At 47.5% G+C, this 25,492-nt stretch overlaps 2 protein-coding genes across 6 annotated transcripts; both read right to left on the bottom strand.

The window, feature by feature from the left end:
• Positions 1 to 652: 652 nt before the first annotated feature.
• Positions 653 to 9,386, bottom strand: nup155 (nucleoporin 155). 2 transcript variants are annotated; one of them, XM_011604862.2, is made up of 34 exons: positions 9,236 to 9,386; positions 8,325 to 8,491; positions 8,012 to 8,149; positions 7,802 to 7,898; positions 7,647 to 7,717; positions 7,460 to 7,552; positions 7,080 to 7,343; positions 6,925 to 6,998; positions 6,720 to 6,811; positions 6,534 to 6,631; positions 6,295 to 6,462; positions 6,114 to 6,214; positions 5,863 to 6,033; positions 5,679 to 5,789; positions 5,495 to 5,589; positions 5,285 to 5,370; positions 5,047 to 5,197; positions 4,895 to 4,961; positions 4,695 to 4,810; positions 4,464 to 4,567; positions 4,254 to 4,387; positions 3,992 to 4,183; positions 3,398 to 3,536; positions 3,186 to 3,321; positions 2,949 to 3,102; positions 2,771 to 2,875; positions 2,500 to 2,654; positions 2,279 to 2,408; positions 2,085 to 2,198; positions 1,886 to 2,006; positions 1,698 to 1,808; positions 1,273 to 1,409; positions 1,084 to 1,190; positions 856 to 994 (listed from the first exon to the last, which is right to left on the bottom strand). In XM_011604862.2, the coding sequence occupies exons 2-34, from the start codon at positions 8,464 to 8,466 to the stop codon at positions 856 to 858; spliced, it is 4,113 nt and encodes a 1,370-aa protein (XP_011603164.2). In that variant the 5' UTR covers positions 8,467 to 8,491; positions 9,236 to 9,386.
• Positions 9,387 to 9,748: 362 nt separating this feature from the next.
• On the bottom strand, positions 9,749 to 24,665 carry LOC101062834 (nipped-B-like protein B). 4 transcript variants are annotated; one of them, XM_011604913.2, is made up of 47 exons: positions 24,526 to 24,665; positions 23,282 to 23,431; positions 22,953 to 23,118; positions 22,677 to 22,777; positions 22,092 to 22,200; positions 21,863 to 22,011; positions 21,641 to 21,771; positions 21,467 to 21,557; positions 20,891 to 21,388; positions 19,049 to 20,800; positions 18,866 to 18,973; positions 18,645 to 18,797; positions 18,496 to 18,567; positions 18,318 to 18,407; positions 18,096 to 18,196; positions 17,925 to 18,011; positions 17,605 to 17,836; positions 17,344 to 17,495; positions 17,186 to 17,266; positions 17,003 to 17,103; positions 16,799 to 16,928; positions 16,631 to 16,713; positions 16,387 to 16,519; positions 16,160 to 16,303; positions 15,951 to 16,037; positions 15,628 to 15,842; positions 15,451 to 15,553; positions 15,272 to 15,370; positions 15,051 to 15,197; positions 14,768 to 14,902; positions 14,588 to 14,686; positions 14,446 to 14,499; positions 14,225 to 14,333; positions 13,999 to 14,135; positions 13,757 to 13,897; positions 13,595 to 13,688; positions 13,360 to 13,514; positions 13,179 to 13,269; positions 12,930 to 13,103; positions 12,657 to 12,847; positions 12,459 to 12,566; positions 12,138 to 12,338; positions 11,913 to 12,059; positions 11,475 to 11,818; positions 11,213 to 11,387; positions 10,763 to 10,945; positions 9,749 to 10,683 (listed from the first exon to the last, which is right to left on the bottom strand). In XM_011604913.2, the coding sequence occupies exons 2-47, from the start codon at positions 23,343 to 23,345 to the stop codon at positions 10,327 to 10,329; spliced, it is 8,274 nt and encodes a 2,757-aa protein (XP_011603215.2). In that variant the 5' UTR covers positions 23,346 to 23,431; positions 24,526 to 24,665; the 3' UTR covers positions 9,749 to 10,326. The 4 variants fall into 4 exon arrangements, with proteins under 4 accessions (XP_011603215.2, XP_011603216.2, XP_029693454.1 ...); XM_011604914.2 differs by having other exon boundaries at positions 20,891 to 21,385; XM_029837594.1 differs by lacking the exon at positions 24,526 to 24,665 and adding an exon at positions 24,327 to 24,420.
• Positions 24,666 to 25,492: the final 827 nt, after the last annotated feature.

The raw sequence follows: 25,492 nt of genomic DNA, 5'->3' as shown, positions 1-25,492 counted from the left end.
AGCTCAACACGGGTGGCGGTTCTTTTGTTGCACCAAAAAACACTAATTAAACAGCTGACCCGGTGACTGAAATACAAATAATTCTGTCCTATATCGTATTAATATGCAGTTATAACACTTAAATCTTATGCCTGCTAAAATATTTTGATTTCTTAAGGGGTTGTTGTAATAGAGTGTGAAGCTAATTGGAAAAAAATGACTTGAGCAATTAGTGTCCCATTGGTGTGCGAGAGGCCCCGAGTGTCATAATTAGGGATAATTACAGAAGCACAATGACACAAAGTCCAGTAATAAAAGCAGCGGTTTGTGCGGCCCAATGCTCCTGCAGGAGGAATCGACGGATTCTGAGTCAACGATGCGATCCAAGTTTTATTCGTCTATAAAAAGTTTCATAGTATCACTGAACTAAACATTCTACACTGCACGGAAAAAGCACCTGGTTTCAAATACAATGGCAGCGTTTCTCAGCCGAGAGGCCGAAAAAAGTCACGAAAAAAAAAGGAGAATTGAGCGTTTGACCTTTGGCAGAGGAGAGAAAAGGTTATGTACATAATTACAACGTTCAGTGCTGGACTGGGCTCCAAAAGGGCGTCTGTGTGGAAGATCTTGTCATTAAAATCAGTCAAGTGCAATTTCAATTATGGAAATCAACCTTGAAAATACAGATTTTATTTTGAATATAAATCAAACCAGCAGTCTTTTCTTTCCCCAAGGCTGTTGTGTCCACGTGATGCCAACGAATTAAATAAGTTCTAAAATGTGTCTCTGGTCTCACAAACACATCAAGACTGACGGGGGCCAAAGGTTCCCAGGGCACCCATGGCGTCTCTTTACTGGGGAAGCAGCTCAGTGGGGTCAGTGCAGCCTCTCCAGTTTGGCCTGCAGCGACTTGAAATTCCCGATGGTGTGTTGGAGCGCCGAGTTCGGACTCAGGGACTGCAGCTCCACCAGGTACCCGCAGATGTTGTCCAGGCACACGTTGGTGAAGCGGCGCCTGGAAGAGGAGAGAGACGCTTTTTAAAAGGCTGACGAGTCAGATAACGCCGAGCACAGCGCCCACTAGAGGCCGGGAGCAACCATTACCGGTCGTAGGTTGGGACTCTGCTGGGAGCTTCGACGTATCCCAGCAGCAGCACGTGGATGCACTCCACCAGGTGAAGTGGTTTCTTTAGCCGCTGCCAGCAGGGGTCCTTCAAACAAGCCATTAAATCAGCATTAAAAGCTGAAAAGGTTGATTCTGATCCAAAGACGGCGCTAAAAAAACCTGCCTACCCGTGTTTTGAAGAGCTGGTCGTAAACCTCCAGGAGACGAGGCAGCTGCACTCCGATCTCCAGCATGGTGGAGGTGACGAAGCCGACGTCCCAGTTCAGCCGACACACTTCCTGTTCCAGAAACCTGACCAGGAACTCTGTGGAACGCGGGAAACATTAGCGCTGCCCCGAGGAAAATCTGCCCGAGACCCGTTTAATCGACTCTCCGTGTCTTAGGAACAGGAATGTGAGCCTCCGCAGAGAGGACAGGTTTAAACAGGCCGACGGCGATGAGGGGACCAGCGTGACCCTGCAGATCCGTCCCACTGAGACACGCCGACACAAACGACGCCACAGGGAGGGCTAATTACATTACTGTTAACAACATACTGGAAAGTTCTAATGAGTGGAAACGTGAAGACTACTACAGCGTCACGGCGGCTTACCCAAAGGGAAGTATCGCGGCGTTCCAGCGTAAATCTTCCCCAGCGACACTAATTTCAAGCTGGTGGACCTCATTCTGTCCACTGCGCTCATGGCCACCGTGTCCCCCAGTTCTAGAGGAGAGCAGATAATTGCTGACACCTCAGGTGCACGCCGTGGATTCCAGCTGCCCGTGAGAGCTGACACTTGCCTTTCTCCATGATTTCCTGCCACAGCGACTGCACCAGGATGGGGTCGGAGTGTCCACCACAGTGGATGATGGCCAGCTTACACTCGGACAGCTTGAAATGATCAGCAAACTCCCCGTAAAGCTGAGCAAGAAAGCATTTATCTACATCAGACGTCACCCCTCTGGGATAAGGTAGATGACTCCGTTCTGCTTTGGTTACCTTGGTGATGTCCATGAGCTCAGAGTCCAACTGGGAGACGGCGTTTTTCACCGAGGGATGATGGGAGTATTGCCTGATCAGGGTCTCCTGGATCTGTACTTGGATGCGCACCAGCTGGAAAACCAGACAAAACGTGAGCGGCGACAGCGTTCAGCCCCGATCCAGTTTCTTTTTCTGTCATCACTGTAACGCACGTCCATCTTCTCCTCCAGCTCGTGGAGGAACTCGCCGTCGGACGCTTGGGCCGAGATGCTGGAGGAACTCTTGGCTGACAGGATGGCTCGAGCGATGTATTCCAAACGCTGCTTCAGCGAGATCTCAGTGCTGCGCGGTCAGACCAGAACCCAGAACATTTAGGGCACAAAACAAGTACGGTGTGGATCCATGAGTACCGATCAAAAGGAACCCGTCCGACCTCTGCATGTCAGCGAGACGAGCCAGCACGTGAGCCGCTTTGCCAAAGCTGCAGCTCTTCTCGTAGTACCGCCACAGCAGGTCCATGTTGTGCACCTTGTTCTGATCCTGCTTGATCATGTGCATCAGATGCTCCTCCAGGTAGGGGGAATTCACCTGCACAACCGGGGCCGATTTACTGATCTCTTCTGATGCTGTTACAAATATTCTACTAGATACGGATGGACAGGGGCATAAATATTGCATGAAAAGCCCAGAAGCAGACACACTACCTCCAGCAGCTTGTCGGTCAGGTCCGCCTGAATCAGCCAGTTGTACATGGCGATGTGGAAGAGCTCGTCCTGAGACCTCTGGGCCAGACCCAGCGTCTGCTCAAACTACAAGTGAACAACGACTGATGATACAAAGCTGCAGCTTTAGAGAGAAGAGGCGCCGATCCTTCCCACTCACGTGAGCTGCAGCCTCCTCGTTACTGAGCATGTTGGGGTCAGAGGTCATGACGGGAGGCCCTGGCTGTTTGGGGACGCTGGGGGACTGAGGGGCGGCTTTGCTCTGGTTCACCAGCTCCTGCATCGTGTCTGTGATGCATTTGTAACACAGCAGTCTGGGACAAACAAGGGAAAGGTTAAAAACACAGCCAACATAAAGCTTAAAAGCATAAGGATGAGGCAAATCCAAGAGGGTTACCGTTCCTGGAAGGCCTGCTGCCCCACTCTGTCATCCTCGGGCTCTCCGTTTTTGTAAAAGTGAGGTCCGAGTCTCTGGGGATCCTTCTTATCAGCTGCTGTAAGGCACAACTCAAGAACTCCCTCGTAGAACCGCACTAAAATCATCAGTATTTAAGCGTCAAATCACAACAACTGTGACAAAAAACACCACAGATAAAAATGAAACCTTACCTTGTCTGTACTGAGAGCAGACCAGCGGCAGGTCGGTGTGTTGGCTGATCTGCTGATAGAGCTGGAGAGACTCTCTCAGTGTCCTCTCTTTATCTACTTTACTCTGGATCTGCTTAGAGCTCTGCAGCAACTCATTAGCCTAAATTGGAGACAATGTTAAGACATAATAATGAGCCTGTTTTAATACCTGTAAATAATGTGGTTCAGTATATTTCTGATGCAAACTAGACATATTCTCCCTGATGTAACCTCAGGCTTTCTGGCCTGTCAACCACAGGCCCTCAACATCAGTGGAAAATCGTAGACAGTCAATGGGAGCTCTGATGGGAGTCAGATAGTCCAGTGTGAGGGCCCTGATCTTGGAGGGTCTCACTGGTCCTTTACATTGCACCACTTGCCCCCCAGCCAAGCATCTCAGCTTTGTTTGGAGGATCATGAGACCAATGCTCGTGTGTCTCTCCTGATTAGCCATAACTTTGAGCGAGTAAGTACCAAAACCATCAGATGCATGAAAAGTCTGCTGCTTCTTGTCTGTTAGAAAGATCAACACACTTGAAGAGAGTTCATTAAAAAACAAACAACATGTGTAAGCACCTTTGAGCAAACGCTGTCATCACTGCTGTACAGAAGGGGACAGATGTCCCGCAGGTGGTTGCTGATGGCATCCACAGAGGCCTTATCTTTGATGTAGACATTAATGAGGGCTGTGATCAGCGCTCCAGACAGTTCCTTGCCTCGGATCACGACGTCCTTAAAACCAACTCCCTTCATCTGCTCCTGAAACTCCTGCGATTCAAAGGGGAAAAGGTCAGAGGGGTCAGACTGGTTTGCCACATATCCGGGCGTAACGCTGTACCTTTGGCAGCTCGGACATGATGAGGCTGAACTGATGTTCACAGAGGAGCCTCCAAAGAGTCAAAGTCTGGTAGGAGCGATGCACCAACTGCTGGATGCCCTGCAGGGACACCTTCTCGTAGACCTGAGCCTTGGCTGGACACAGACAAGAAGAAAGATATCAGTGTGTTACACAACATCAACAACTGTATGAACTCGTGTCATCACTCACTGTGATATTTCCTCTGGAGCTCCTGCTGGACCTGCTGAGAGTTGGCACCATCAGGACGCATAAATCCCAACAGCCTTTGCTGCAAGTTGGCGGGGGAGCTGAAACTAGGTGGGAACGTGCAGATGTTATTCAGATGGGACGGCAAACTTCTGCTCTTTGGCAAATATGGCAGGGACAAAGCAGCACAAAATGATACTTTGATACTTTAACAACTAGGGAACAAGAACGGACCTTGCAGCGCCGAGCGATGACGGGCTGAACTGAGAGTTTTTATCAAGGAACTCTCGCAAACCACCGAGTTCCAGGATTACTGATTCCAGCTCGCACAAGCCAACACTGCTTTCCAACTGTGGAAAGAGCGAAAACAGAGTTACAAACACCACAATTCACAATTGAATTCACCACAAACACGATTCCAGTGAGATGCTTACAATACTGAATGTCTGATTTCCCTTGGTTATAGTTTGCTCGACAGCAAAACTGCCATCCCAAATATTCCTATTAAAGGGAGACAAGAGTTATTTTCTATGGACGCCGTCACTTTAAATACTTGCTCAGCCTCTTACAAAGTGTATCAATTTACCCAAGAATGCGAGCAAAATAGATGCAGATGCCATTGTGTTTGCCTGAGAAGATAACCTCCGGGCCAGCCGCCACAGGTGTGATGGGAGCAATGGAGCCAGGCCCAGAATGCATTGGTGCAAAAGGTGTCGCCAAAGCTGGGGGCAGGACACCTGCAGAGGAAGGAACGAGAAAGGGTTCCACGGCACTGTTGCAAGGTAGATGTTAGGAGCGCTTTAAATGAGAGGCTCTTCTTCTACCTGGTGCTGGGGAGCTCATAATGGGTCCCACTGTGCCGGGAGACGTCATGGCTGCAGGAAATCTCATCTGTGCTTCACCTCCATACCTGATCAACAGCAGCAGAGAAGTCAGTCGTATTACAGAAGTAGAACATGTCTTCATGACAAAGAGCTGGTGCAGTATGGTGTTCTGTTACCTGCTGTGTGGCTTTAAACAGTGTTATCCCTCACCTGAAAAAGGACCTGGTGGCCCACTGTGAAACCTCTCTGTCACAAGCAGCATTGGAACACGCCAGGATCAGGGCAGTGGCACAAGCTTGCTCCTCCTTAACAATGAATATTCACAGTTCATACGATACGTGCACTATACGGGTAAAACCAATGAAAAGGAAGGAGGAATGAACAGCAAAAATACCCGGTGCAGCTTAAAGAAGCGTTCAATCTCTTCACTTTCACCTCCAGCGCAGCTCACCAGCAGGTGGCGGAGTTGGTCAACCGGCCGTAGTTTTTGAAAGATATGACTTCCCTGCAAGAGAGTAAGGGTCAAATATACTTAACATCATGATTGCTCATCACAAACTGGAAAGAGCGATATTGACCTTAGCTGAGAGGAGGACAAATTTCTGCGGAGGGATGTTGTGCTGCTGGACCACCACCGGAGAATCGGTGACGGGGATCAGCTCTTTGTTCAGGGGGGTAAAGATCTTGGCCGGCCTCTCGTCATTAACAGCACAGAGGGCCCAAGAATGTCCATCCACATTCGACATCATCTGGAACAGAACAGAGGGATGACGTATCCGGTATTAGAGAAGCACATGTTGGAACAAAGCCCTGGTTCATTAATACCGACCTGAGTCTCCATTAAAGGTTTCTTGAAGGGAAAGGAGTCATGATTGATACACCACAGAATGTCACTGTCTTCTGTTTCAGAAGCCGCCATCAAAAGAACACCTGTGACACAAATCATTCAAAGATCTGGATTATTTTCATCCGTGTGGCTCGAGGGGAGCACTAAAGGGCAGCTGGTTTACCTTTGCTGTGTAGTGCTTTATGAACCTTTGCAGGTTTCTGTAGAGTCGAGGAGGCAGAAAAACCAGGTGGCAGACGGACGTGCACCAACGCCAACAGGCTCGGTCGAGCTGCCATGTGCTTCTGGGGTTGAGGGGCGAATGGAGTGGTGCTGAAGTAAAGCCGCACGCCTGGAGAAGAGACATATATATATATAACATATATATGCTACCTGGGTTGGTTTGCCGGTCCAATGTCTAACCTGCATGAGTGACAGCAAGCAGATGACAGTCTGAAGACTCAGATCTGTCAATCACAGCGATGTGGACAATGGGTCTGAAGACGGACCGGTCAATTGTCCTGCGGGAAGACAGAATGAGATATATATGTAAAAAATAGAAATAAAAAAAATGAAGAAAGAGGAGGAAGTTGAAACCAACTCACAAACCTGGCTATGTTTCCAGCAGCCGCAACAATGGAATTCTGCGCCATGGTTGCCACACGACTCATTCCCTGACCATCAGCACCCAGGTCATACACCTAACAACCCCCCCAAAAAAGGTGCTGGTTAGTTTAGCGTTGCTGTCATCAAATATTCACATTTCCCAACTGTTTAGAACCAACATGCAGTCGTGTATAGCTGTACACGGTACCTGCAGAACACCTTTTTCAGAGCGTGTAAATAGCGTGTTTCTGGTGTTGTCAATAGCAATCTGGACGACGGGATCTGTGGGACAGAATGACACCAAAGCTTGAATCGAACATAGCTGTGTTTTCTGTTGCGGAAGGAAAAAAGCCCAAAAGTTACCGTCTTCAGAAAAGGAGAACTGGAGAACAGAGGGGATAAGGAAGGACAGGGAACTCTTGGAGTGGTTGATTTTCCTGCAGCGTTGGCTCAGCCACCCTGCCTCAGCTTGGTAAGCTATCTCATAGAGGCAGCCGTCCTTTCCTGCCATAAAAATACGCCCCAGGTCTGTGGATGTGATGGAGACCATGTAGGTGTTGTCTGTAGGGATTGAGAAAAGCGGATCTGGCAGCAGCTGCATCCCACCAGACATGCTGTCGTTCAAACCTGCAACAGAATTGACAGACGCGAGGATGATTATGGAAAAAGGTCGCCGTTCTTCTCTCAACACATTTTAAAGATAAAACCCTGGTGAATTCTAGTTAACCCCGAGCAGAACTCACCAGCTTGGCCTTTGGGGAAGCTCAGGCCCAGAATCACAACATCCACAGAGGTTGCTAGTACCAAGAGGTAGTGAATGTGTGGTTGCAATATCCCTGTGGGGAAACAAAAAAAGACATGCATAAGCAAAACAGAACATAATGGGGTAACTAAAACATGACAAACAATTCAAAGTTTGAGGGCAAATACCTTGTTTGGGTTTTACAAGACCTACAGCCAGAATGGTTTCAATAAGGCCATCAAAATAGGCCACATCTCCTCTGAAATCAAATATAAAATAACCTTCGTCACTCCGGTTTAAGTGTTAATAAACAGCACTACCCTAATGAAATGAATGTCCTTACCCATCTTCATAATTCCACATGAAAATATCATTGTCGATAGTGAGCCAGGCACGGCAGATCTCTGGGAAAACTCCCATCATGCAGTTACACTGCATATCTGTCAAGCATTTAGGATTAAAGCACTGAATCAAACAGGAAATGGCTGAATGATGCCTATGGGTTCATCCACAAGCATTCTAGCAGCATCATTGGGAATGACTGAAAGGATACGGCTGAATTGCTCCACCAGCTCAGGCGGCAGAGGGACCCGGCGGACTGCATTGAGCTCTGGCAGATTTGGCACGCTGAGCAAACCGGATCCTTGGAGAGGATAGTCCATGTCCGACACTCCAGACACGGACGGCATATCTAGCAAGAATGGTAGTGGTTTATTTTCTATTGGAAGCAACACCTTTGACAAGGTTGTTTGCGCCAAACCTTTTTATCTAAAAGGGAACTTATTCACCAACAAGTACATGAGACTTTAGTTACTGTTCCTGCCACTGCAGCAGACTGGCTTTGGCTTCCAGTAAAGGCAGCTTACTGTGAGAAGGAATGCTGAGCAGCTCCGACAGGTCAGGAAAGCAGCGATCATCCTGCAAGTGTCGATCAATCATCCGGACAGAGTTTTCCAGCGCTTCAGCGAGTGCAGCACCGGGGCTGTTGGGTCCAGCGCTGGAAGGCATGGCTGGGATACCTCTAGCGAGTTATCTATAAATTAGTTGCATAAAAAACACGTTCTGTGAGTAACACTAAAGATATAAGACCTCAAATATTATAACTGTTAATAGTAATGGAGAAGCCATTATTGGGAGATCTGAACACACTCAAATATTGCCATGTACACCAATGTGCTCTGTTGTATTTCAAGTAGATTATTAACTATCCAATTAAATCCATCAATTAACTCCAGTCCTTCAGAGCTCCCTTGAATTGGCTGATTCTACTCTCGCTAACTAGCTCCGAAAGCTGTCAGTTACAGGTTTCAGAGAAAGCGAAGGAAGGAGGCGTACGTCCCTGTGCATGCAGCTAGTCATCTCTCACAGACGACAATGTTGTCGGATGAAAACTTATTTAAAATGCATACTGTTATTTGGTTAGCTGGGTATGCTAGCTTAGCTGGTTATGCTAGGTTAGCTGTGCTGCAGTATTTATCGACTGTCTGTGGCGCGCGACATTACGCCCAGCTTGGAAAGAGGGCAAAGCGACCTCGTAAGTCGGGTTGAGCGTCTTATTTCGGAGAAAAATCCTTATAGAAACATTGTGAAGGCTATTTAAATTACGGGTAAAGTGACGTCACCAGAAAAAACCGCTGACACCCCCCCTCTTCCCCGGTATAATTCGAACACTACCAGTAACTGAATGCTAGTACAAAAGTAATTTAGCATGAAGCTACTATTTAGCTAAGAAAGGGTTATTTCCACCCTCCAAAAACATAAAGATGATCCGACTTACAGATTAGGTTTTATGTAATTCCGAGCTTTACTGAAATGTTTTCGTCACCGGCTTATACCATACAATCAAAACTAGGTGAAACAAACTAAGCAGCCCGCCAACCTCGTGCACCGCGGCTGGGGTGAAAGGTTTACTTCCGGCTTTTCTTCCTCGTCGTTTTTTTCCCCAGTGAATGGAGCGACAAGCTCCCCCTGTTGGCCAATTATTGACATGTGCAATATACCTGTGCCGAGATTCTCATAATCAAATAATAAATGTGAGACCGTGTCCAGTTAATGTGTTTTGGGTTTTTTTTGTTTTAAATTCTCCAAATAAGTGATATGAGTCTTTTATTCGCTAGGTACATCCCATAATCTGTGGAGTAAAATGAGACATCGTGAAGAAAAAGTCTACTATTGCAAAGTTATTATAATACCTAATGATGCACACTGACACCTACTTTATATAAGTCACTACACAATGATTAAATGTCCTTATTTTTTATCAGAAATATTTTACAAACACACAAACCAGTAACAAAGACATAAGAAAACTTTATTGCAGTATTTGCTCCACCAGTTGATCAACTTTTTTTTCTTGCTCTATGTTTTGTAACATCAAAAACTATATTAAAAACAATATAACGTCCCCTGCATATAGGCACAGATACTGCACTGTTATCAACATAAATAAATTATTTCAAAGATACTCCATTACACAGTGTGGGTAAACAAACAAAAGTCAAAAGTTGCTTGAGCTCAGTTCAGGAATAAATCCATCTGATGCTAGATTAAACTCCAAAACCACTTTATTAAGAACATCATCAATACATGTATTTCCAACATTCAGTTTCTTTATACATAACTATGTTCAGATATAAACATGGGTTTTAGTTAAACTATAGTACAGTGGGAGTAAAAATCAAACAACAAAGCTGCTGCACAACAGCGAAGGAACTCCCACACAATGTTTTTCTCAAACATTTCCTTCTTGGATTTTCCCTGTATAATCAAACAGACCAGTGTTCTCAATATATATCCTCCACACTAACCATGGATTCCACAACACTTTGGATCCGCCTCAATTTGGGATCTGACCATCATAGCAGCTGATTAGCTCTGATTTCTCTCCTTGGCAGCGTATAGCGCTTGTAACGTCTGTGCCACTCTGTTCGTTAGCTTCTGTCCGCTCGTTAATGATATTTTCTTGTAAATAATGTCTGCTTCCTTAATAGTGTCAACCCAGGGAACCTTTTTGCGACCATCCCGCTTCTTTGCTACAGCCCAGGGCCCAGAGTAAGAGCCAGTCATCCAGTGTATTCTGTAGCCGTGCTTGGTCTTCTCGATGACCCTGGCGATCTGCGGCCTGTCTTTGTACTTTGGACAGCAGACGGCGACCACGTCCATGGCCTCCACAACTTTATTTAAGTGACCTGAATCCTCCGTAGAGTCTCTGTTCTTTCTGGATTTCTGCAGCAGAACAGAGTGTCAAACAAAGGAAGAACTTGATAAGTCAGCAGAACTCCTCTCGTGTGAATCGAGGACTTACCACGGGGGGATCTTCATCCGCGCTCTCCTCTTCGTCCGTCTCCACAGGGTGATGATTGTGGTTGTGGTTTAAGGGTTTCGAGCCCTTCAGCAGTGAATTAATGGCTTTGTTTCTGGCATTGGCACTTGCTTCACCCTCTTCATCTTCCTCATCGTGGTCAAGATGCTCCATCAGTACCTTGAACTGATAAGATAACAGCGGTTTGGCTGCCAGAGTAGCTAGTGGATGAAAGTGCTTCTTCACATCGCAGCTATAGCACATTAGCAGCACATTAACCGGCATGGATGATGTAAATAACAAGCCAATAAAACCACCGACCACATTCTTTAAATTAATGGTGAAGAATGAGCTCACTGTGATGTTATCCTCTCTTTTTTGTGTTGTGGCCAAAGGCGTCCCAGTTTGTACCATAATCTGGAGATACTGTGGTGACGGCGACTAAATACTTACATCCAAATACTGTTTGACAATATTCCTCTTGGTCTGGAAGCTGATCTCCATGTTAGCCGTATCGCTCTTTAGATACTCCAGTGTCTGACGAGGATTGAAGTGCACTTTTGACTTCCGGTTCACGTTCTTATCGTACACTTTGGCAGATTCTGTGGGTGAATATTTCTGTATTTTGCTGCATCACAAAACAAACAAGAAATAAATGAAGATGGTTTTTTTTCCGTGAACAAACAAACAGCTGCACCGTTTTAATGTGGAATACCTATCTGAGAAGCCATAAAGGTTCTTGAGATGTTGTTTCAACACCAGCAGCAGTAGAATTCCCTGTGAAGCACCGGCAAAATCCAAGAGAGGTTGGGGGTTTTCAGGAAGACGTTCCATCAGGTCATCCTCATCTGCTATGTCGGAATCAGAGTCGGAATGTGCAGATTTTTTGTGTCTTTTAACGACGACATCCTCATCGCTGCTGCTTGATGAGCTACTGCTCTCATCATCCTCATCATCTTCGTCTGAGCTGAGTTTCTTCCGTTGTGGCTGATGCTTCTTCTTCTTCTTCTTCTTCTTTTTGGTGTTTGCCCATTTTTCCACAGGTCCTTTTCGTAAGGACTTACATAGAATAACATGTCATGTCATTTTATTTTGGAATGACAAAAGGCAACCAAAAATAAATAAATAGGGAAGTTACAAAAAAAAGCCTCACCTCCTTGAAAGATTGAAGCAGGTTGCTACCAGAGACAGACAGTGTAATGTCGATATGGTGCATGATGAAAAGAGGCTCCTCCTGGGTCTGATAGGGGAAACAAGCCAAGCTGTCTGCCACAAACAACAGCATGTGCACCTCGGTTTTCTGCAGGAGATGATGAGGAAACCTGGTTAAAATCAAAGTTAACGGCAAAATCAATAGACAGCATCGAGGCAAACTCACAGAGCTGTCGTCAAACAGGTTGAGCAGGGAAATGAGGAAGGCGCGTCTGTGCTGGCGGTTCCCGCGGACCAGGGTGTAAAGATGGGAGCAAAGAGCAGCGTCGGAGTCCTCGTGGCGAAAGCCCCGAACTACCGTGCCTTTGGATCCCTGGATGGCCTGTTGCACCTGGTAAGACATCTTCAACCCTGCCACAGCCTTCATCTGAGGGGAAAAGGTGTGGCCAAGAATAAGTGCTAGAATTCTGATATTTTGTTTGCTCTAAAACAAGATTGAGGTTCGAGGACAGCGTCTGAACACATTTTGAACGTGACAATCACTAACATGAATGAAGCCTGAATATTTCTTGTCGATCTCCACCAGCTGTTGATCGGCTTTGTTCTTCATGGTTGGCTCGGGGTCCGTTCCCATGGCAACCAAGTAGGGTACACACTAATAAAACAAGATAGATCCATTCAGATCTGCAAAAATAATGTGAACGTGGACGTGCTGGTTGGGTTAGACCGGAAGGTGTGAGCGTACCTGTACAGGATGGATGAGGCCCTGGCTCAGAGTCAGCGTGATGACACTCAAGGCAAAGTGTCTAACAGTAGACTGAGTGTGGAAGAAGGACTCCAGAACCTGCTTCAGGTAAATCTGCATGATGGAGCTACTCATGCCAGATGAGATGTCCCCCATTTCTTTCAGATCCTCCTGCTTGGATTTATTTTTCCCTTAATAAGAAAACGTTTGATCAGAACGGGAACATCTAGCATAAATCACATTTTCCCTGTGGATTAAATTCAGAGGGCTCACATTCCCGGTCGGCCTCCTGCATTCGAGAGTCCTCCTCCTGCAGGTACGTCTGCAGGTTTTTCAGCACCTGGATCTTCAAGTTGACTGAACTGTTCTCATCTGACAGGATGCTGTTGTAGAGCACCTTCACATCCTGCACGAACATGAGCTCTGGGTGCATGATGAACTGAAAACCTTAGAAAAAGAAACACAGTCGTACGAGTTACGGAAGGAACTCAGGCCAAGACCAAGAGATGCCATGCGACATACCGAGACCAATGATAGCCTTGAGCTGCACCTCCTCGTCCTCATGAGTGGTGAAGTACAGCAGGAGCTCTAACACTTTGTCTTTGATAACAATCTGAGAAACACAGGGAATATCATCAAATCAGTGGTGATGAATTCTAAACTAGTTCTGCAGACGCAGTTGAAATATATCGGTGGTGTTTACCTTATTAGCACCCTTGAATTGTTCCTGGTCAAAGTCAAAGTGTCGACACAGAGCCCCCACAGTGAACAGTGCACGCAGCAGTGTGGGTTTGTTACTCGCTAGAGTCGGGCTGCTGGGCTCCTCTTGGTGCTGTGTCTTCAGCTTGGCCAGAGCCCCTTTAAATATAGGAATTATACTGAGAATTGCACTTGAAAGTTTATGAAAGTATAAAAAAGCTATTAAAGTTCATTCTTACCATAGTACCGATTGAAACAGGCCCAGACAAACTTATAGTTGTGCGTGACTTTGTTGATAATTGCACCTAGACAGCTTACAGAGTGTTGAACAACCTGGGTACAACAAGTTGAAATGTTGTTTTCTATTGTGGGTCTGAGAGTTTTCTGTGAATGTGACTGACCGTCATGCCGTATTTTATGATGAGCTTCATCAGGTCTTCTTCTATGGTGGTGAGGAACGTCTCGCTCGGGTGCTCCATCAGAGGCACTACCAGTTCCAGGATCTTTGCTACATTACATATCACCATGAAGTCATTCTGATTCTGAAATAGAGCCCACAGAGCACAAATAAATCAACAAAATGCCATCAAAAAAATAGAAACATCAAATAAAGAGCAATCGGACTCAGTACAGTACTACTCACATTGCACTTGGTAGTCAAGTAGGGCTGCATGGTCATGGCATGTTTGACCATTAGCTGCGCTCTGATCTTGCTAAACAGGTGGAGCGTAGTGATGCATGAGACCAGACGGTCAGAATTGAATCCTTTTTCCTCACAAGCTGAAATACAAGCAGAACGTGGACACTTGATCTAGCAAAGTAAGCCCAGAGAAACAAATTCAGAGCTGGATTTTATTTTTATTTCTTACCCGCGAGAGAGTCCTCATATTTCAGTATGTGCTCCACCAGATTGTCCACCAGCTGAACACAAGCCTTCTTTGCAGGTTTGTAGGACGCCTGCTCTTCTGACTTCAACAGCTGGGCAGTTTTTATACCGAGGTTAGAGGTGCTCAACAGAACACACACAGGCACGCAGGCAGGGGGAGAAAAGCGCCATTAAATGATGCACAAGTACAAAAAATAAACTTACGTTTTGCAGGAGCTGCTCAAACCAGTCATAGCCTGAATCTTTACATGCCAACACCTGAGAGGAAATCAAAACATGGCATGAGATAAAGAGGGACAAAACAACCAGATCTTTCTTGTTTATCGGGAGTTGATGCAGTCTGTACCACATCTGTGATGTTCAGGATCTTGCGGGTCATGGCCTCTCGGTCGTGGCTGGGGGTGGGGGTAAACCAGAGTTTCTGGAACGTCTCGTTTACCAGTTTCTGCAACAAAAAGGTGCGGTTAGCGCTTCAAATAGATGTCAAAACGTGAAAAACGATGAAAGCAGAGGAATAAATTTAGACCTTGATCCCCTCTTCGTCGTTGACCCTCCGGATCATTTTGACACACATTTCAGTGATCTTGCGAAAGCCCGGCTGTTCCAAGCAAATATCCCTCAAGATCTTTATGACCCTTTTCCTCACACTAATGCCTGTGTCCTACGTATAGAGAGAAAGATTACAGGTCAAAATGTGCAAATCTGCCTTCTCAATCTGCTATTTTACCATCCAAAAATGCTGAAAATACAGTTGCACTAAAATATGACAGAAAAAACAATAAAGTCAAGAAAGAGCGGCAAGAAATTACCAGTATCCTCTCAATGAGCATGTCGTAATACTGCTCAATGAGCTCCGGCCTGCTGAGAACAAAACGGCCCAGAAGCTCCACAGCTGCTTCTCGCACACTGGTTGAATTGTCCATGAGGCGACCATGAACCCCGCGCTGCATATCCACCTGACAACAGTGGAGAGAGGGATTACTGATGCGACCGATCCACCTGCTCTGCGGGGTGACGGTCGTGACTTTACCCTTGCCAGGATGCTGGGATCCACAGCGACCACTTCAGAGAGACACTTCATGGCTTTAGTTCTGACGGCAATGGCACTTTCACCCAGCACTCTCAGAATCTACGCAGGACCAAACCGGAAAAGATTTAATGTCGACACAAAGTATTCCAGCAAATTTATTTAAAAGAACATCTTCCCACCTGCGATAAATAAATATCAAAGCTCTGTGCAAACGGCCTCATTGAGGCCAGATATCTGACAATCAGACAGGAGTCTTCATAGTCCACGGTCTCTGAGTTTGAGCTGCGGAAATCAAGTGAACGGAACAAGTCAGTAACGGCAGAACAAGTCAACCCCGTCAGCGTGACCGCGTTTACCTCTGAGAGCGTGAACGTGCTGCTGACGCCTTCATGGCCCTCCGCAGGAACTTCTTGCGTGTTTCAGCCCTCTGCATAATTTCTGCCATGGAGTCATTTGTGAAATAGTGTCTGCTCTTCAAATCTTCCTCCACCTCATTCTGAGACTTGATGGCCTTCTCCGCCTCGCTGCTGGTGTCTCTGAACCACTGGGCGATGTAAAACTTCTTGGCGAACTAAAGGGCAGGAATACAAGCAGCCTTAAACATCTAGAAACATGAATGACACCAGTTATATTCTGTAACTATATATCGGAGTGTATTTACAAAGACACACGAACAAACCATGAGAGCAGAATCCGTCTCATTGTGCTCATCTAGGTAGTCTAACAAGGCCTTCTGGAGCTGCTGCACTTCATCATCACCGGGGATCTGCGAGGGGCAATGAGACGGGACCATTCATCACAGAGGACAAGTGTCTCACACCGGTGAATAGATGCGAAATTAAAGAAGAGACGAGGAGAGCAGGTATCATCAAGGGTAAAAGTCTCTACCCCTCTCAGGATGCGGTCAATCGACTTTTGGTCCACGTTGATCGTGACGGCGTCTTTTCGCAGGCGAGAGGCGACGGTGCCGAGGTAGTCCAGCGACGCCACCCTGAGCGCCATTTCTGTCTGTTTGTTACTGAACTGGTGTACCTGAAGAAAGGAGGCGTGGAGGACGGAGCATTAACAGCTGGGTGTGGCACGGGGAGACATCTGATGTCAACGATTCTACTCACTAGCAGCCTGCCGAGTAAACCGAGCAGCAGCTCGGCTGCAGGCCACTCTGGCTTGTTGACTGTTGACAGCAGGTCGTGGACAAAGTTCTCAAATAGAGGTCTGTAGTCCTCCTCTCCCTGCTTACTGCCACACCTCAAATAGGAAACACACAGTTAGAACGCTGTTATTGCTATTGGAATACTGGCTAATTTAGCATAAATGAAGAGTTAAAATGATGTCTGGTCAGTGAGTGCGGGGCCTTACTTCTTGAGGAAGACGGAAAGGAAGTTCTGAGCTGTCCGCATAGCAGTTTCATAAGAGTTTATGATGAAGGCGTCCTTGTCCACCTGGAGAACACCCCAATGTGTAAAAGACTTCCAGAACGGCCTCCCTGATCAGAACTATTCTTGGAATGTGAAATCAGCTGTTTACCTTTTTATTATGGTCGTCCTCGACATCCCTCTCTGAGGGAGACTGCACCACACACTGGATGAGCTGAAACACAAGCGCTGTGACCATCTGGATGTACAGCGGCTCTCCCTCGGAATCGCTGCTGTTTAGCCTGAGAGGGAACAGAATAGATAAGTAACGTCAGGCGCCTTCCTGTTAGCACGAGAGACATGATCAAGACGTTACCTGAAGTTCCTCAGGTTGCGTTTACTGGTGGGCAGTCTTGCCAGAGAGTTGAAGATCTCTTCCAGAATGAGCTGCCGGTGCTTCTCATAACGAGAGAACACCTGAAAGAGCAGGGCCAGAATGACAACAGTGGAGCCAATCTTTTCTTTCACTCTCAGTATTCAACTAAGCCTGAAGACTTACTGCTGTCACCAGGGTGATTGCACACAGCTGCAACTCGCAGACGTTCTCCACAAAAAAGGGCGTTATACCCAAAGTGGACACCTACAAAGAGAGGAGAGTTATGCGAGTTATGAACAACGACACGTCATGGATTCGAAAATAAATTCTGAGGAGGGAACCTGAAGGATGGTGGTGTCGGTCAGCAGCTGGATTTCCAGAAGTTCTGATATGCTGCTGACGATATCACAGAGTTTTTCATAGAGCACGACCACCACCTTCTGCTTGTGGGTGGCGCTCTTTGCCCTCTTAGACTTGGAAGTGTGTGTGCCACCTAATTGGGGAGGACAAAAGAAGAGCGATTCATAAACCCAAACTATGGCCGAGAATCAATTTGTATTTCAATGATTCCAATAAAAATCATTTGACAATGCTGCCCAAACCTCCGTGTGGATCCACTCTGTAGGCGGGGTCGTACTGTGGGTAAAGCGTGTTCTGTAGGTGGAACTTGGTGTACTGCAACACCCTCTCGATCACGTCTTCGATGTAAACGGCTTTGGGCATGTGTGGAGACGTCATGATATTGAGCGCAACCTGACAGGCGTCGGCGGACTTCGTCACGCGCTCGATGATGAGGTCGCGCCACAGCCGCTCCTCCTCCATCGAATCGTTACCCTGGCGACGTCAAAAACAACCGCTGAGAACATGACGGCGAAAAGATGAAATGGGAATTTAAAAAAAAAAAAGGGGAACGCCAACTTACAGTGATCAGCAGCGGGGAGAGTTTGACGCTGTCCTGGATGTTCCTCTCTAGGATGTTCAGAATTTTTACCAGTTTGGAGGAGGAAAACTGCGGATTTAAAGAACGGCGCACGATGAGGCGGATGAGCGGCGGCTCACGTACGTGTTGAACAATGTAGAGAAACTGGTTTACCTTATGAAAGATGCCCATGGTCTTCATCTTTGCAGAGTCGCCGCACAGTTCATGCAACTGGTGCTTTCCCAGCAAGAGCTCTTGGGGGATCTCATCTTCGTCTGATTGTAGCCCCACACACACACACACACACACACACACACACACACACACGCGCGCATGGTTTTGTTCAGCTTTGTTGTTAAATGGATGTCACCTACTGCCGGGGGAACCGAGGTTTACCTGCAGCGCTGAGGTCCACGTCTTCGAGGTTCTCCAGAATGTTGTCTAACGCAGCTGAGAATCTCTTAAACGTTGAGGAGTCCAACATTTCTGCAACCAAACATAAATAAGTGAATTTGTGCAGATGATTTTTAGGTTCTTTTGCTGTCTGAAGTACAACAAAGGAGTGAGACGGTACCCTCCACTGTCAGCGCCGAATCGTACATCCTCTTTTTCTTATGTTTCTCTTGCTTCTTCATTTTTCTGGAAACTAAAGGAACATTATAGTGATCATTCTGACCACATCAGCAGACCAGATGGTTTTGGTTTCGGGCTTTTTTTTTTTACCATCGCTGAGGTTTGGTGGTGCCGGGCCGCCGTTGGAGTCCTGTGGGCTCCACTCCTGTCGCTGACCGGCGGACCCTTTGCCTTTTCTGTGCTCTTTCGAGCCTCTCTTCTCCTCACACTTGCCGTGATCTCTCTTGTGCCTTTTCCTTGCATCTGCAACATAAGCCAACATGTGACTCAAATGGTCCTTGAGGAGGGGATCTGTTGGGTTGAATACTGACACTCTTTGTCCTCCTCCTCCTCTTCATCAGAGTCCGTCTCGATGCACTTTGCTTTCCTGCTGATCGTGCCGTGTTTCCGCTTGTTTCCCCCCTCGCAGGTGGACGTTTCTGGAAAGACAAGATTGGATTAAATCTGTCCGGCCAAAGCTGAGCTGATACCCGGTAAATATCCATGAATCCCACCTCTGTCCGACTTGTTAAAGGAGCACCTGGAGCTCTGCGCGTTCCTGCCGTCCCTGATGATCTGCTTCACCTCATCGGCGCTCAGCCTCTGGAGCAGGACGACAGGCTTGGCTCTCCTGTTCAGGCTTTCTATCAGCGACACTCGCTTCAGCCTGACCAGAGGCTCTTTCAGCTTGTCCGACGTTTGGGCGTCTCTGCTGTTCCGTGTCAGTTTAGGAATCACAAAGTTCTTCAGACTTCCCGAACTGCCGCCGAACAGAAAGGGCGGGAACTGGCCCAGTTGTTTGTCGGCGGGCTGTTGTTTGGTACCAGCCTTGCCGCTGGCGCCGCCCTCGCCGCTCCTCCTCTCCTGTTTATTCTGGGCGTTTGGAACGTTGGGATTTTCCGATACCTGGTGACCTTTGGGGTCGCCGATTTTCCGGATCCTGACGTGTTTGTCTGCGGCACTTTCAGGTTTGCCCTGCTGCTCAGGGGGGGGTCTGCTACAGTTTTCCTGAGATGAGTGCTGCCTTCTTTCCTTATCTTTCTCTCTATTCCTCTCTCTGTCTCTATTTTTGTCCACGGGTCTAACCTGGACCCTGTCTTCACTCCTCATCGCGTCTCTTTCTCGATCCTTAGTTCTACTTTTGCCCACATCCCTCTCGCCGTCCTCATCCTTGGCTTTGGCCTTATTTCTCTCCTTCTCTTTATTCCGCTCTTTACTCTCGCCTCTGTCTTTATTTTTGTCTTTGCTGAGCTCTTTATTTCTATTTGGGCCTACGTCTCTGTCTTTGTTTTTGTCCCTCTCCTTGTTTTTATTTGCGCCCACACCTGTTTCTTTATTCCTGTCTTTGTCCTTATGTCTATCTCTGCTCTCTTCTCCGTCTTTGTCCACATCTCGATCTTTATTTTTGTCCCTGACCTTGTTTCCATCTCTGCTCTCATCTCTATCTTTATTTTTGTCTCTGTCCTTATTTCGATCTTTGGTCTCATCTCTATCTTTCTGTTTGTCTCTGTCCATCTCTCTGTCCTTCTTTTTGTTTCGGACCTTGTCTCTGTCTTCACCTTTAGTGTTCTCTCTGTCTCGATCCTTATTGCTCTGTCTGTTCTTACACCTGCCTCTGGCATCCTCCATATTTATGTCCACTTCTCTATCTTTGTCCTTGTCCTTATTTCTGTCCCTGCTTTTGTCTTCTCCATGTTTCACGTGCGGCTCTGACTTGCTGGTGGGTTTTTGGGCCTCAGGTTGGCTGCTCTGGGAGTGCTCGTGGTTCATATCCTCTCTGTGGTGCGAGTCTGAATGCTTGTCATGCTTCTGCCGTGCTGAGTCCAAACATCTGTCATCTGAATGTCCCCTGTTGTTTTCCGTCTTGCCGTCGCCTTGTTTGGATTCGCGCCACCTTTCCTGACTCTGTTTAGGGGCTTCTGCTTGCCTGTTGGAACCGGACTTGGTGTTTTCCGTGTGCTGCTTGATGATCTCAGGTCTGTTTCCAGCAGCAGCTTCGTCCACGTGTCCCTCGGCCTTTGAATTGATGTGGTGTCGATGGTCGTTGGACCCCGTGACCCCCACAGGTTGTCCTATCAATCTGCCAGCTGTCTGCAGGTCAATACTGACCATCAACGCAGGCCGACTTCCTCCGTTACTCGCGGCGTTCATCTTCTTGGGTGTCAAACTGCTGTCGCTGTTGCCTCCCTGCACATTAAGCCAGTCGCTCTCCTCACTTCCACATTCCTGAGGATATGAGTCTTGTTTCCGTTTTTTCAGTGGCTTATCTGTCATAACAGTAAATGATAAGTTAGTTTTTAATTCCCCACAATCCCAGATGTGTATCTGCTAAATGCACAGCAGAGTGGCTACGATACCTTTATCCTGGACTTCTTTAGACCAACGCTCTTTGTCGCCTGCTGACTCCCGTTCTATCCTCTCAGCGTCCGCCATGGCGTCCGCCTCACCATCCTCAAAGTCCTTTGTGTTTGAGCACACCGGAGTCTGTTCACAGCTTTCTGGCTCGTCAGCACCGGGCTCGTTTGAAACAACTTGGGCATTCCTGGAAAACTGATTTGCAGGATTCAATAACTCCGTTTCCGGGTCTGAGCTGACGTGTGCCTGTGAGGGAAGATCTCCATCTTCATCCCCGTCTGGGCTCTTCATTCGGGTCAGTTTTAACGTAAGTCTTGCCGAGTCTTTCGATGAGCTGACAATGCCATACAGCGTGTTTTTGTCCAGATTTTCATTTTCTTCCTTAGTCCTTCCTTTTGGCTTCTTTTTCCTTCTATCCGAAGAGGCGAGCGTGTCCGAAACTCCTCCGGGAGGCACATCAGCTGGACGTGTCTTCACAATAAGGGGAGGCCTGGAGTCTGCTGGAACACAAACACGTTAAGGAGACGGTGAGCAGCCGAGAAGTCTGAACAAACGCTCCATCGGCTAAGACGGCGTACTTTTCCGAGCCTCTTCGCTCCCAGCGGGCGAACACGCAGACTTCGGAGATTTGACAGGGAAATCAACAGGCGTCATGGAGGGGTCGTTCTCCTGTTAGAACAGAAGACATCCATCGGCACGTAAAACAGCTGGAGCCTTCAGAGGTCCGTATCAGGACGTCGAGCTCGTCTTACCTCGTTCCCCAGTCTGTGCGCCGCGTTGACGTAGTCTCCGTCTGAGCCCAGTCGCACGTCGTGATGAGATGAATTGCTTGAAAGTGGCCCAGCAGCCTTGTTGTCGCGGATATTTCTCACCCTGCCGGCGACTGAAACAGGAAACTGAATTAAACTCCAGCGTCCAGCTGCTAAATCGCAGTTTCGCAATATCACGATGGTGGCGACATCGTTCACACCCACTTTGCTGGGTAGGCTGGTGCTGGGGGTAACTCTGGGGGTTGTACTGGATGTAGTCTATCGGACTTTGAGGAGTGTACGGACTGGGAATCGGGCTGTTCTGTTGGGGAATAAATCGGCTGTTTGATCCAGACTGAGGGGTTGAAAAACACCTGGAAAAGAGAAGTTCCGGGTTTCAGTTGGTGCACTTGGACTTCTGCTTTGTGATCTGGGACCTGTGATCTGGACTTACCCCGGGGAGTTCTGAGTGACTGTGGTCTGCTGATAGTTTGACCCAGGGCTCCCGTGCACCTGATTCTGGGACATCTTGTATTGCTGCATCATGGGCTGCTGCCTTACGCCTGAAAACAATCGCTTCCACAGGTGAATATTGACAACAAGCACAAAGTGTTTTTTACTCTAACCAAGTGCACGTAAACTCGAGTGAGGTCATTGATGTAAACACAGCAAAGCCCATGACCTCATAGTCTGTTAGCGTTCCAGGCGGCAGTCCAGTAAAGGCTTAAAGGACATAAGGATGACGCTGACACCTGGGTTATTCAAGATAATCCACCAGAGAAAACACCACATTTCGATATAACGGCGAAGAGAGCGAACTGTGAAATGAACGCCGTCAAACCCAAAGGAAGCAGGAGGACTGTTGCTGTTACTGATGGTTCTCAAACGCGTCCCGTCACGCCCCCTTCCCAACCTTACAAATCCCCCTTAAGTTGTTGGCACAAAGGCTCCGTCATCTCAGTGGCTTCAGGAGACGCCAGCGGCTCATTTTGAGTGCTAAGATGTCTAATTTTGAGTGCTAAGATGTGGACTGACGTACTTTTATCCCTGAAGACTTTGGGGTTCCTGGAGAGCAGAGCCTGCAGAAGCACCGGCATGTCGCCCTCGGGTTCATCGTTCCCCAGGTTGTCCTTCAGCTCTCTGAAAATTAAAGAGACGGCCGTGTTAACACGAATCCACAGGCTTCACAACCAGGGCGAGCATGACGCCACCTGGGCGGTAATTGCAACGTAATACCTGAAAACGGCGGCAAATGTGACATTCTGTTTTTTTTTAAACGCTCAGCGCGGCGTGATGATGAGAGACTGGTGCTTACATGTGTTCCGTGGAGACCTGGTTGAGGCTCTGCGCCAGCTGAGTCACCAGAGTCTCATCTCGGCTCACCAGCAGGGTGCCGACCTCTTCGGAGATCCTCCCATTGTAGAGCAGACTCTTAGCGGTGGTGGCGGGGAGCGGAGACGGCAGCGGCAGCTGGTTCAACACTAGGGCGACGACGGAAAGTAAGGAAAAGGATGCGGGTTGCGGACGGAAAGGGTAAAGTTTCACCACTATTTGTTTTCACACTCGTGTTCTATAACTGTTCTATAACTACAGGGTCGTTCGATCCCAACACCAGTTTAGAAACAGATGCGCCGCTGCACTTACGGTCTGTCAGGCTAGCGATTCCAGCAAGAGTAGTGATGGGGACATGAGGCATATCACCATTCATGCTGAAGATGAGGTCAAGAGGTCGCGTCAACGCACAGGTTGCTCGGTGTCGCCAGTCCCTTCCCGTTCCTCACATCTCCGAAAATGCTGCAGGGGGGGGGGGGACAAGGAGTTAGTGAGTTTCGCCAAATATCCGCCAGTTTTCCCGTGCAAAACGAAAGGGTTTACTTCTGAGAAAAAGCTGCACGTGGATGCAAATTGACAGCTTATGCCACCCTGCTAACAAGCCTTTGCATGTCTGATAATGTATTGATTTGTATCAGCTGCTGGAGTCCTGGCCATCTTGCAAAATGGCTCTGCTTGCATATTTAAATCTTCCCATTCTGTGTCGGGAGTGTGGTCCATATGATACTGGTACAGAAACATATGCATTTAAAACCAAGCCAGGGCTGCACTGGAAAGAGTTCCAATTATATCCCCGTTTAGAGACACTTCTGTGCCTCTAACCACCACAGTCACTGTTTCCCAGTCTATCCTATGAAGTTTCGGAATTCGACCTTTGTTCTTTTATAAAACGCGACGGGACACAGAGGAGACCGTAAAAGATACCTGGAATGCTTTCTTTTGTTTGGGTCAGACACAACCAATGGTTCCGGGGCTTTATGAACGCCAAACAACATTAGCTCACCTCAACAACCGTCGCGGCTGTGTTATTACTCGGTAATTACCGCACTACACGGGGTTGTCATGAAGTCAAACGACGCGGCGACGTGTGTAAAATGTAGTTGAAGTGAAGTCAGGCTTAGTCGGGCAGCGACAACTGGAAATTGGGCTAACGGATGCTAGCTAACTAGCACGGCATATCAGTAACTTGCCTAAGCTAGCATCACCGGGAGTGCATCAGAGCCAGTTAGCCGGTGACTGTCTACTCTGGGTCGCTGTTTTTGCAACACAGGGCGGGTGTGTGTTTAAATTCTACCACAAACCCCACGGTGGCCTTCAACGACGCATCCCTAGCTCGGAAAGTGGACCACGGACTTGCCTATGGAAGCATAACCCCGACCCGACGCCAGGGAAGCAGGGGTACAAAGCAAAGACCCCATCATAAATCAGAATTGTGCCCCCGGCCGGGCGAGGTAAGGCTTCCCCGCGGCTGCCCGACGTGCGTGGCACCGCGGAAACACCCCGCGGGTTCGAAGGAAATACAGCCGGGCTGTTATTGTTGGATCCGGATTATTTACCTCTGGATGTGATGAGAAAGAGAAGTGGTTCTGGTGGAGGAGGAGGAGAAGAAGAAGAGGGAGGAGGGGGAGGAGGAGCAGAAGCAGGAGTTGGATGGCAGCTGGAGCCGGAGCGGAGTCTCTAGCTCCCTCTCCGTCCCACCGCGGAAACAGCTCCTCCGAGGAACCACAGCAGCGGGGCTCGGCGGCGGAGCCGGCCGCTTCTCTCCGGGCTTTTCGGGGACCTCGTCCCCCACTCTTACCCATTCACCGGTCAAAATAAACAGGGCAGCGGCTGCTCCTGGGTGGGTTTATCCGCCTCTCCGCATTCCAAAATGCCGACCGGAAGAAAGTGTAAACGGGATAAAACCCTGGATCTGACCCGAACATTAAAACGGACCCGGTCCGGGACCCATTTGACTGCTAGGCAGGACACATAAATACGAAGCAAAGATGTTAATATACTGTAGATGCACATGTAATTAATGTGGGCACTGTGGAAGCGTCTGTTTTTAATTACTTTTGTTATTTGTAATTACCACTTCCCCATTTAACCCATTTATCCCACTGCTAATTTCGAAAAATCACATTACACCCAGAATTACAACAATCCCATCATTTAAAACGCAAAACCAGCACTATATATTAAAGTATTATGTGTTTTTCAAATGTGTTCAGTCCAGAATTGATCTTGCCTAACCATAGATTGCTCGACTGTTCTTTCATCAGCAATAAATAATACCAAGAAAGTATTTTTTTTTTACTTGTTCACAGCAGTTACAACGTTATATTTTGTTGCTTGTAAACTAAATCTAGAAAGTATATTTTTTATCCAAATTCAACGGCACTATAATGCAACACGTTGTCGCCCTCTTGTGGGGAGAAAATCACACTACGGTTTATATTAACTGCTAAAAATAAAATAAAAACACATTAAGTGAGTAAAACTTAAGCAGACTGTCAATGTGTTTGTGTGCACAATCCAATA

The sequence above is a fragment of the Takifugu rubripes genome, chromosome 6, assembly GCF_901000725.2.
Source record: "Takifugu rubripes chromosome 6, fTakRub1.2, whole genome shotgun sequence".
Taxonomy (NCBI): Eukaryota; Metazoa; Chordata; class Actinopteri; order Tetraodontiformes; family Tetraodontidae; genus Takifugu; species Takifugu rubripes.
This window is presented reverse-complemented; position numbering and strand designations above follow the sequence as displayed.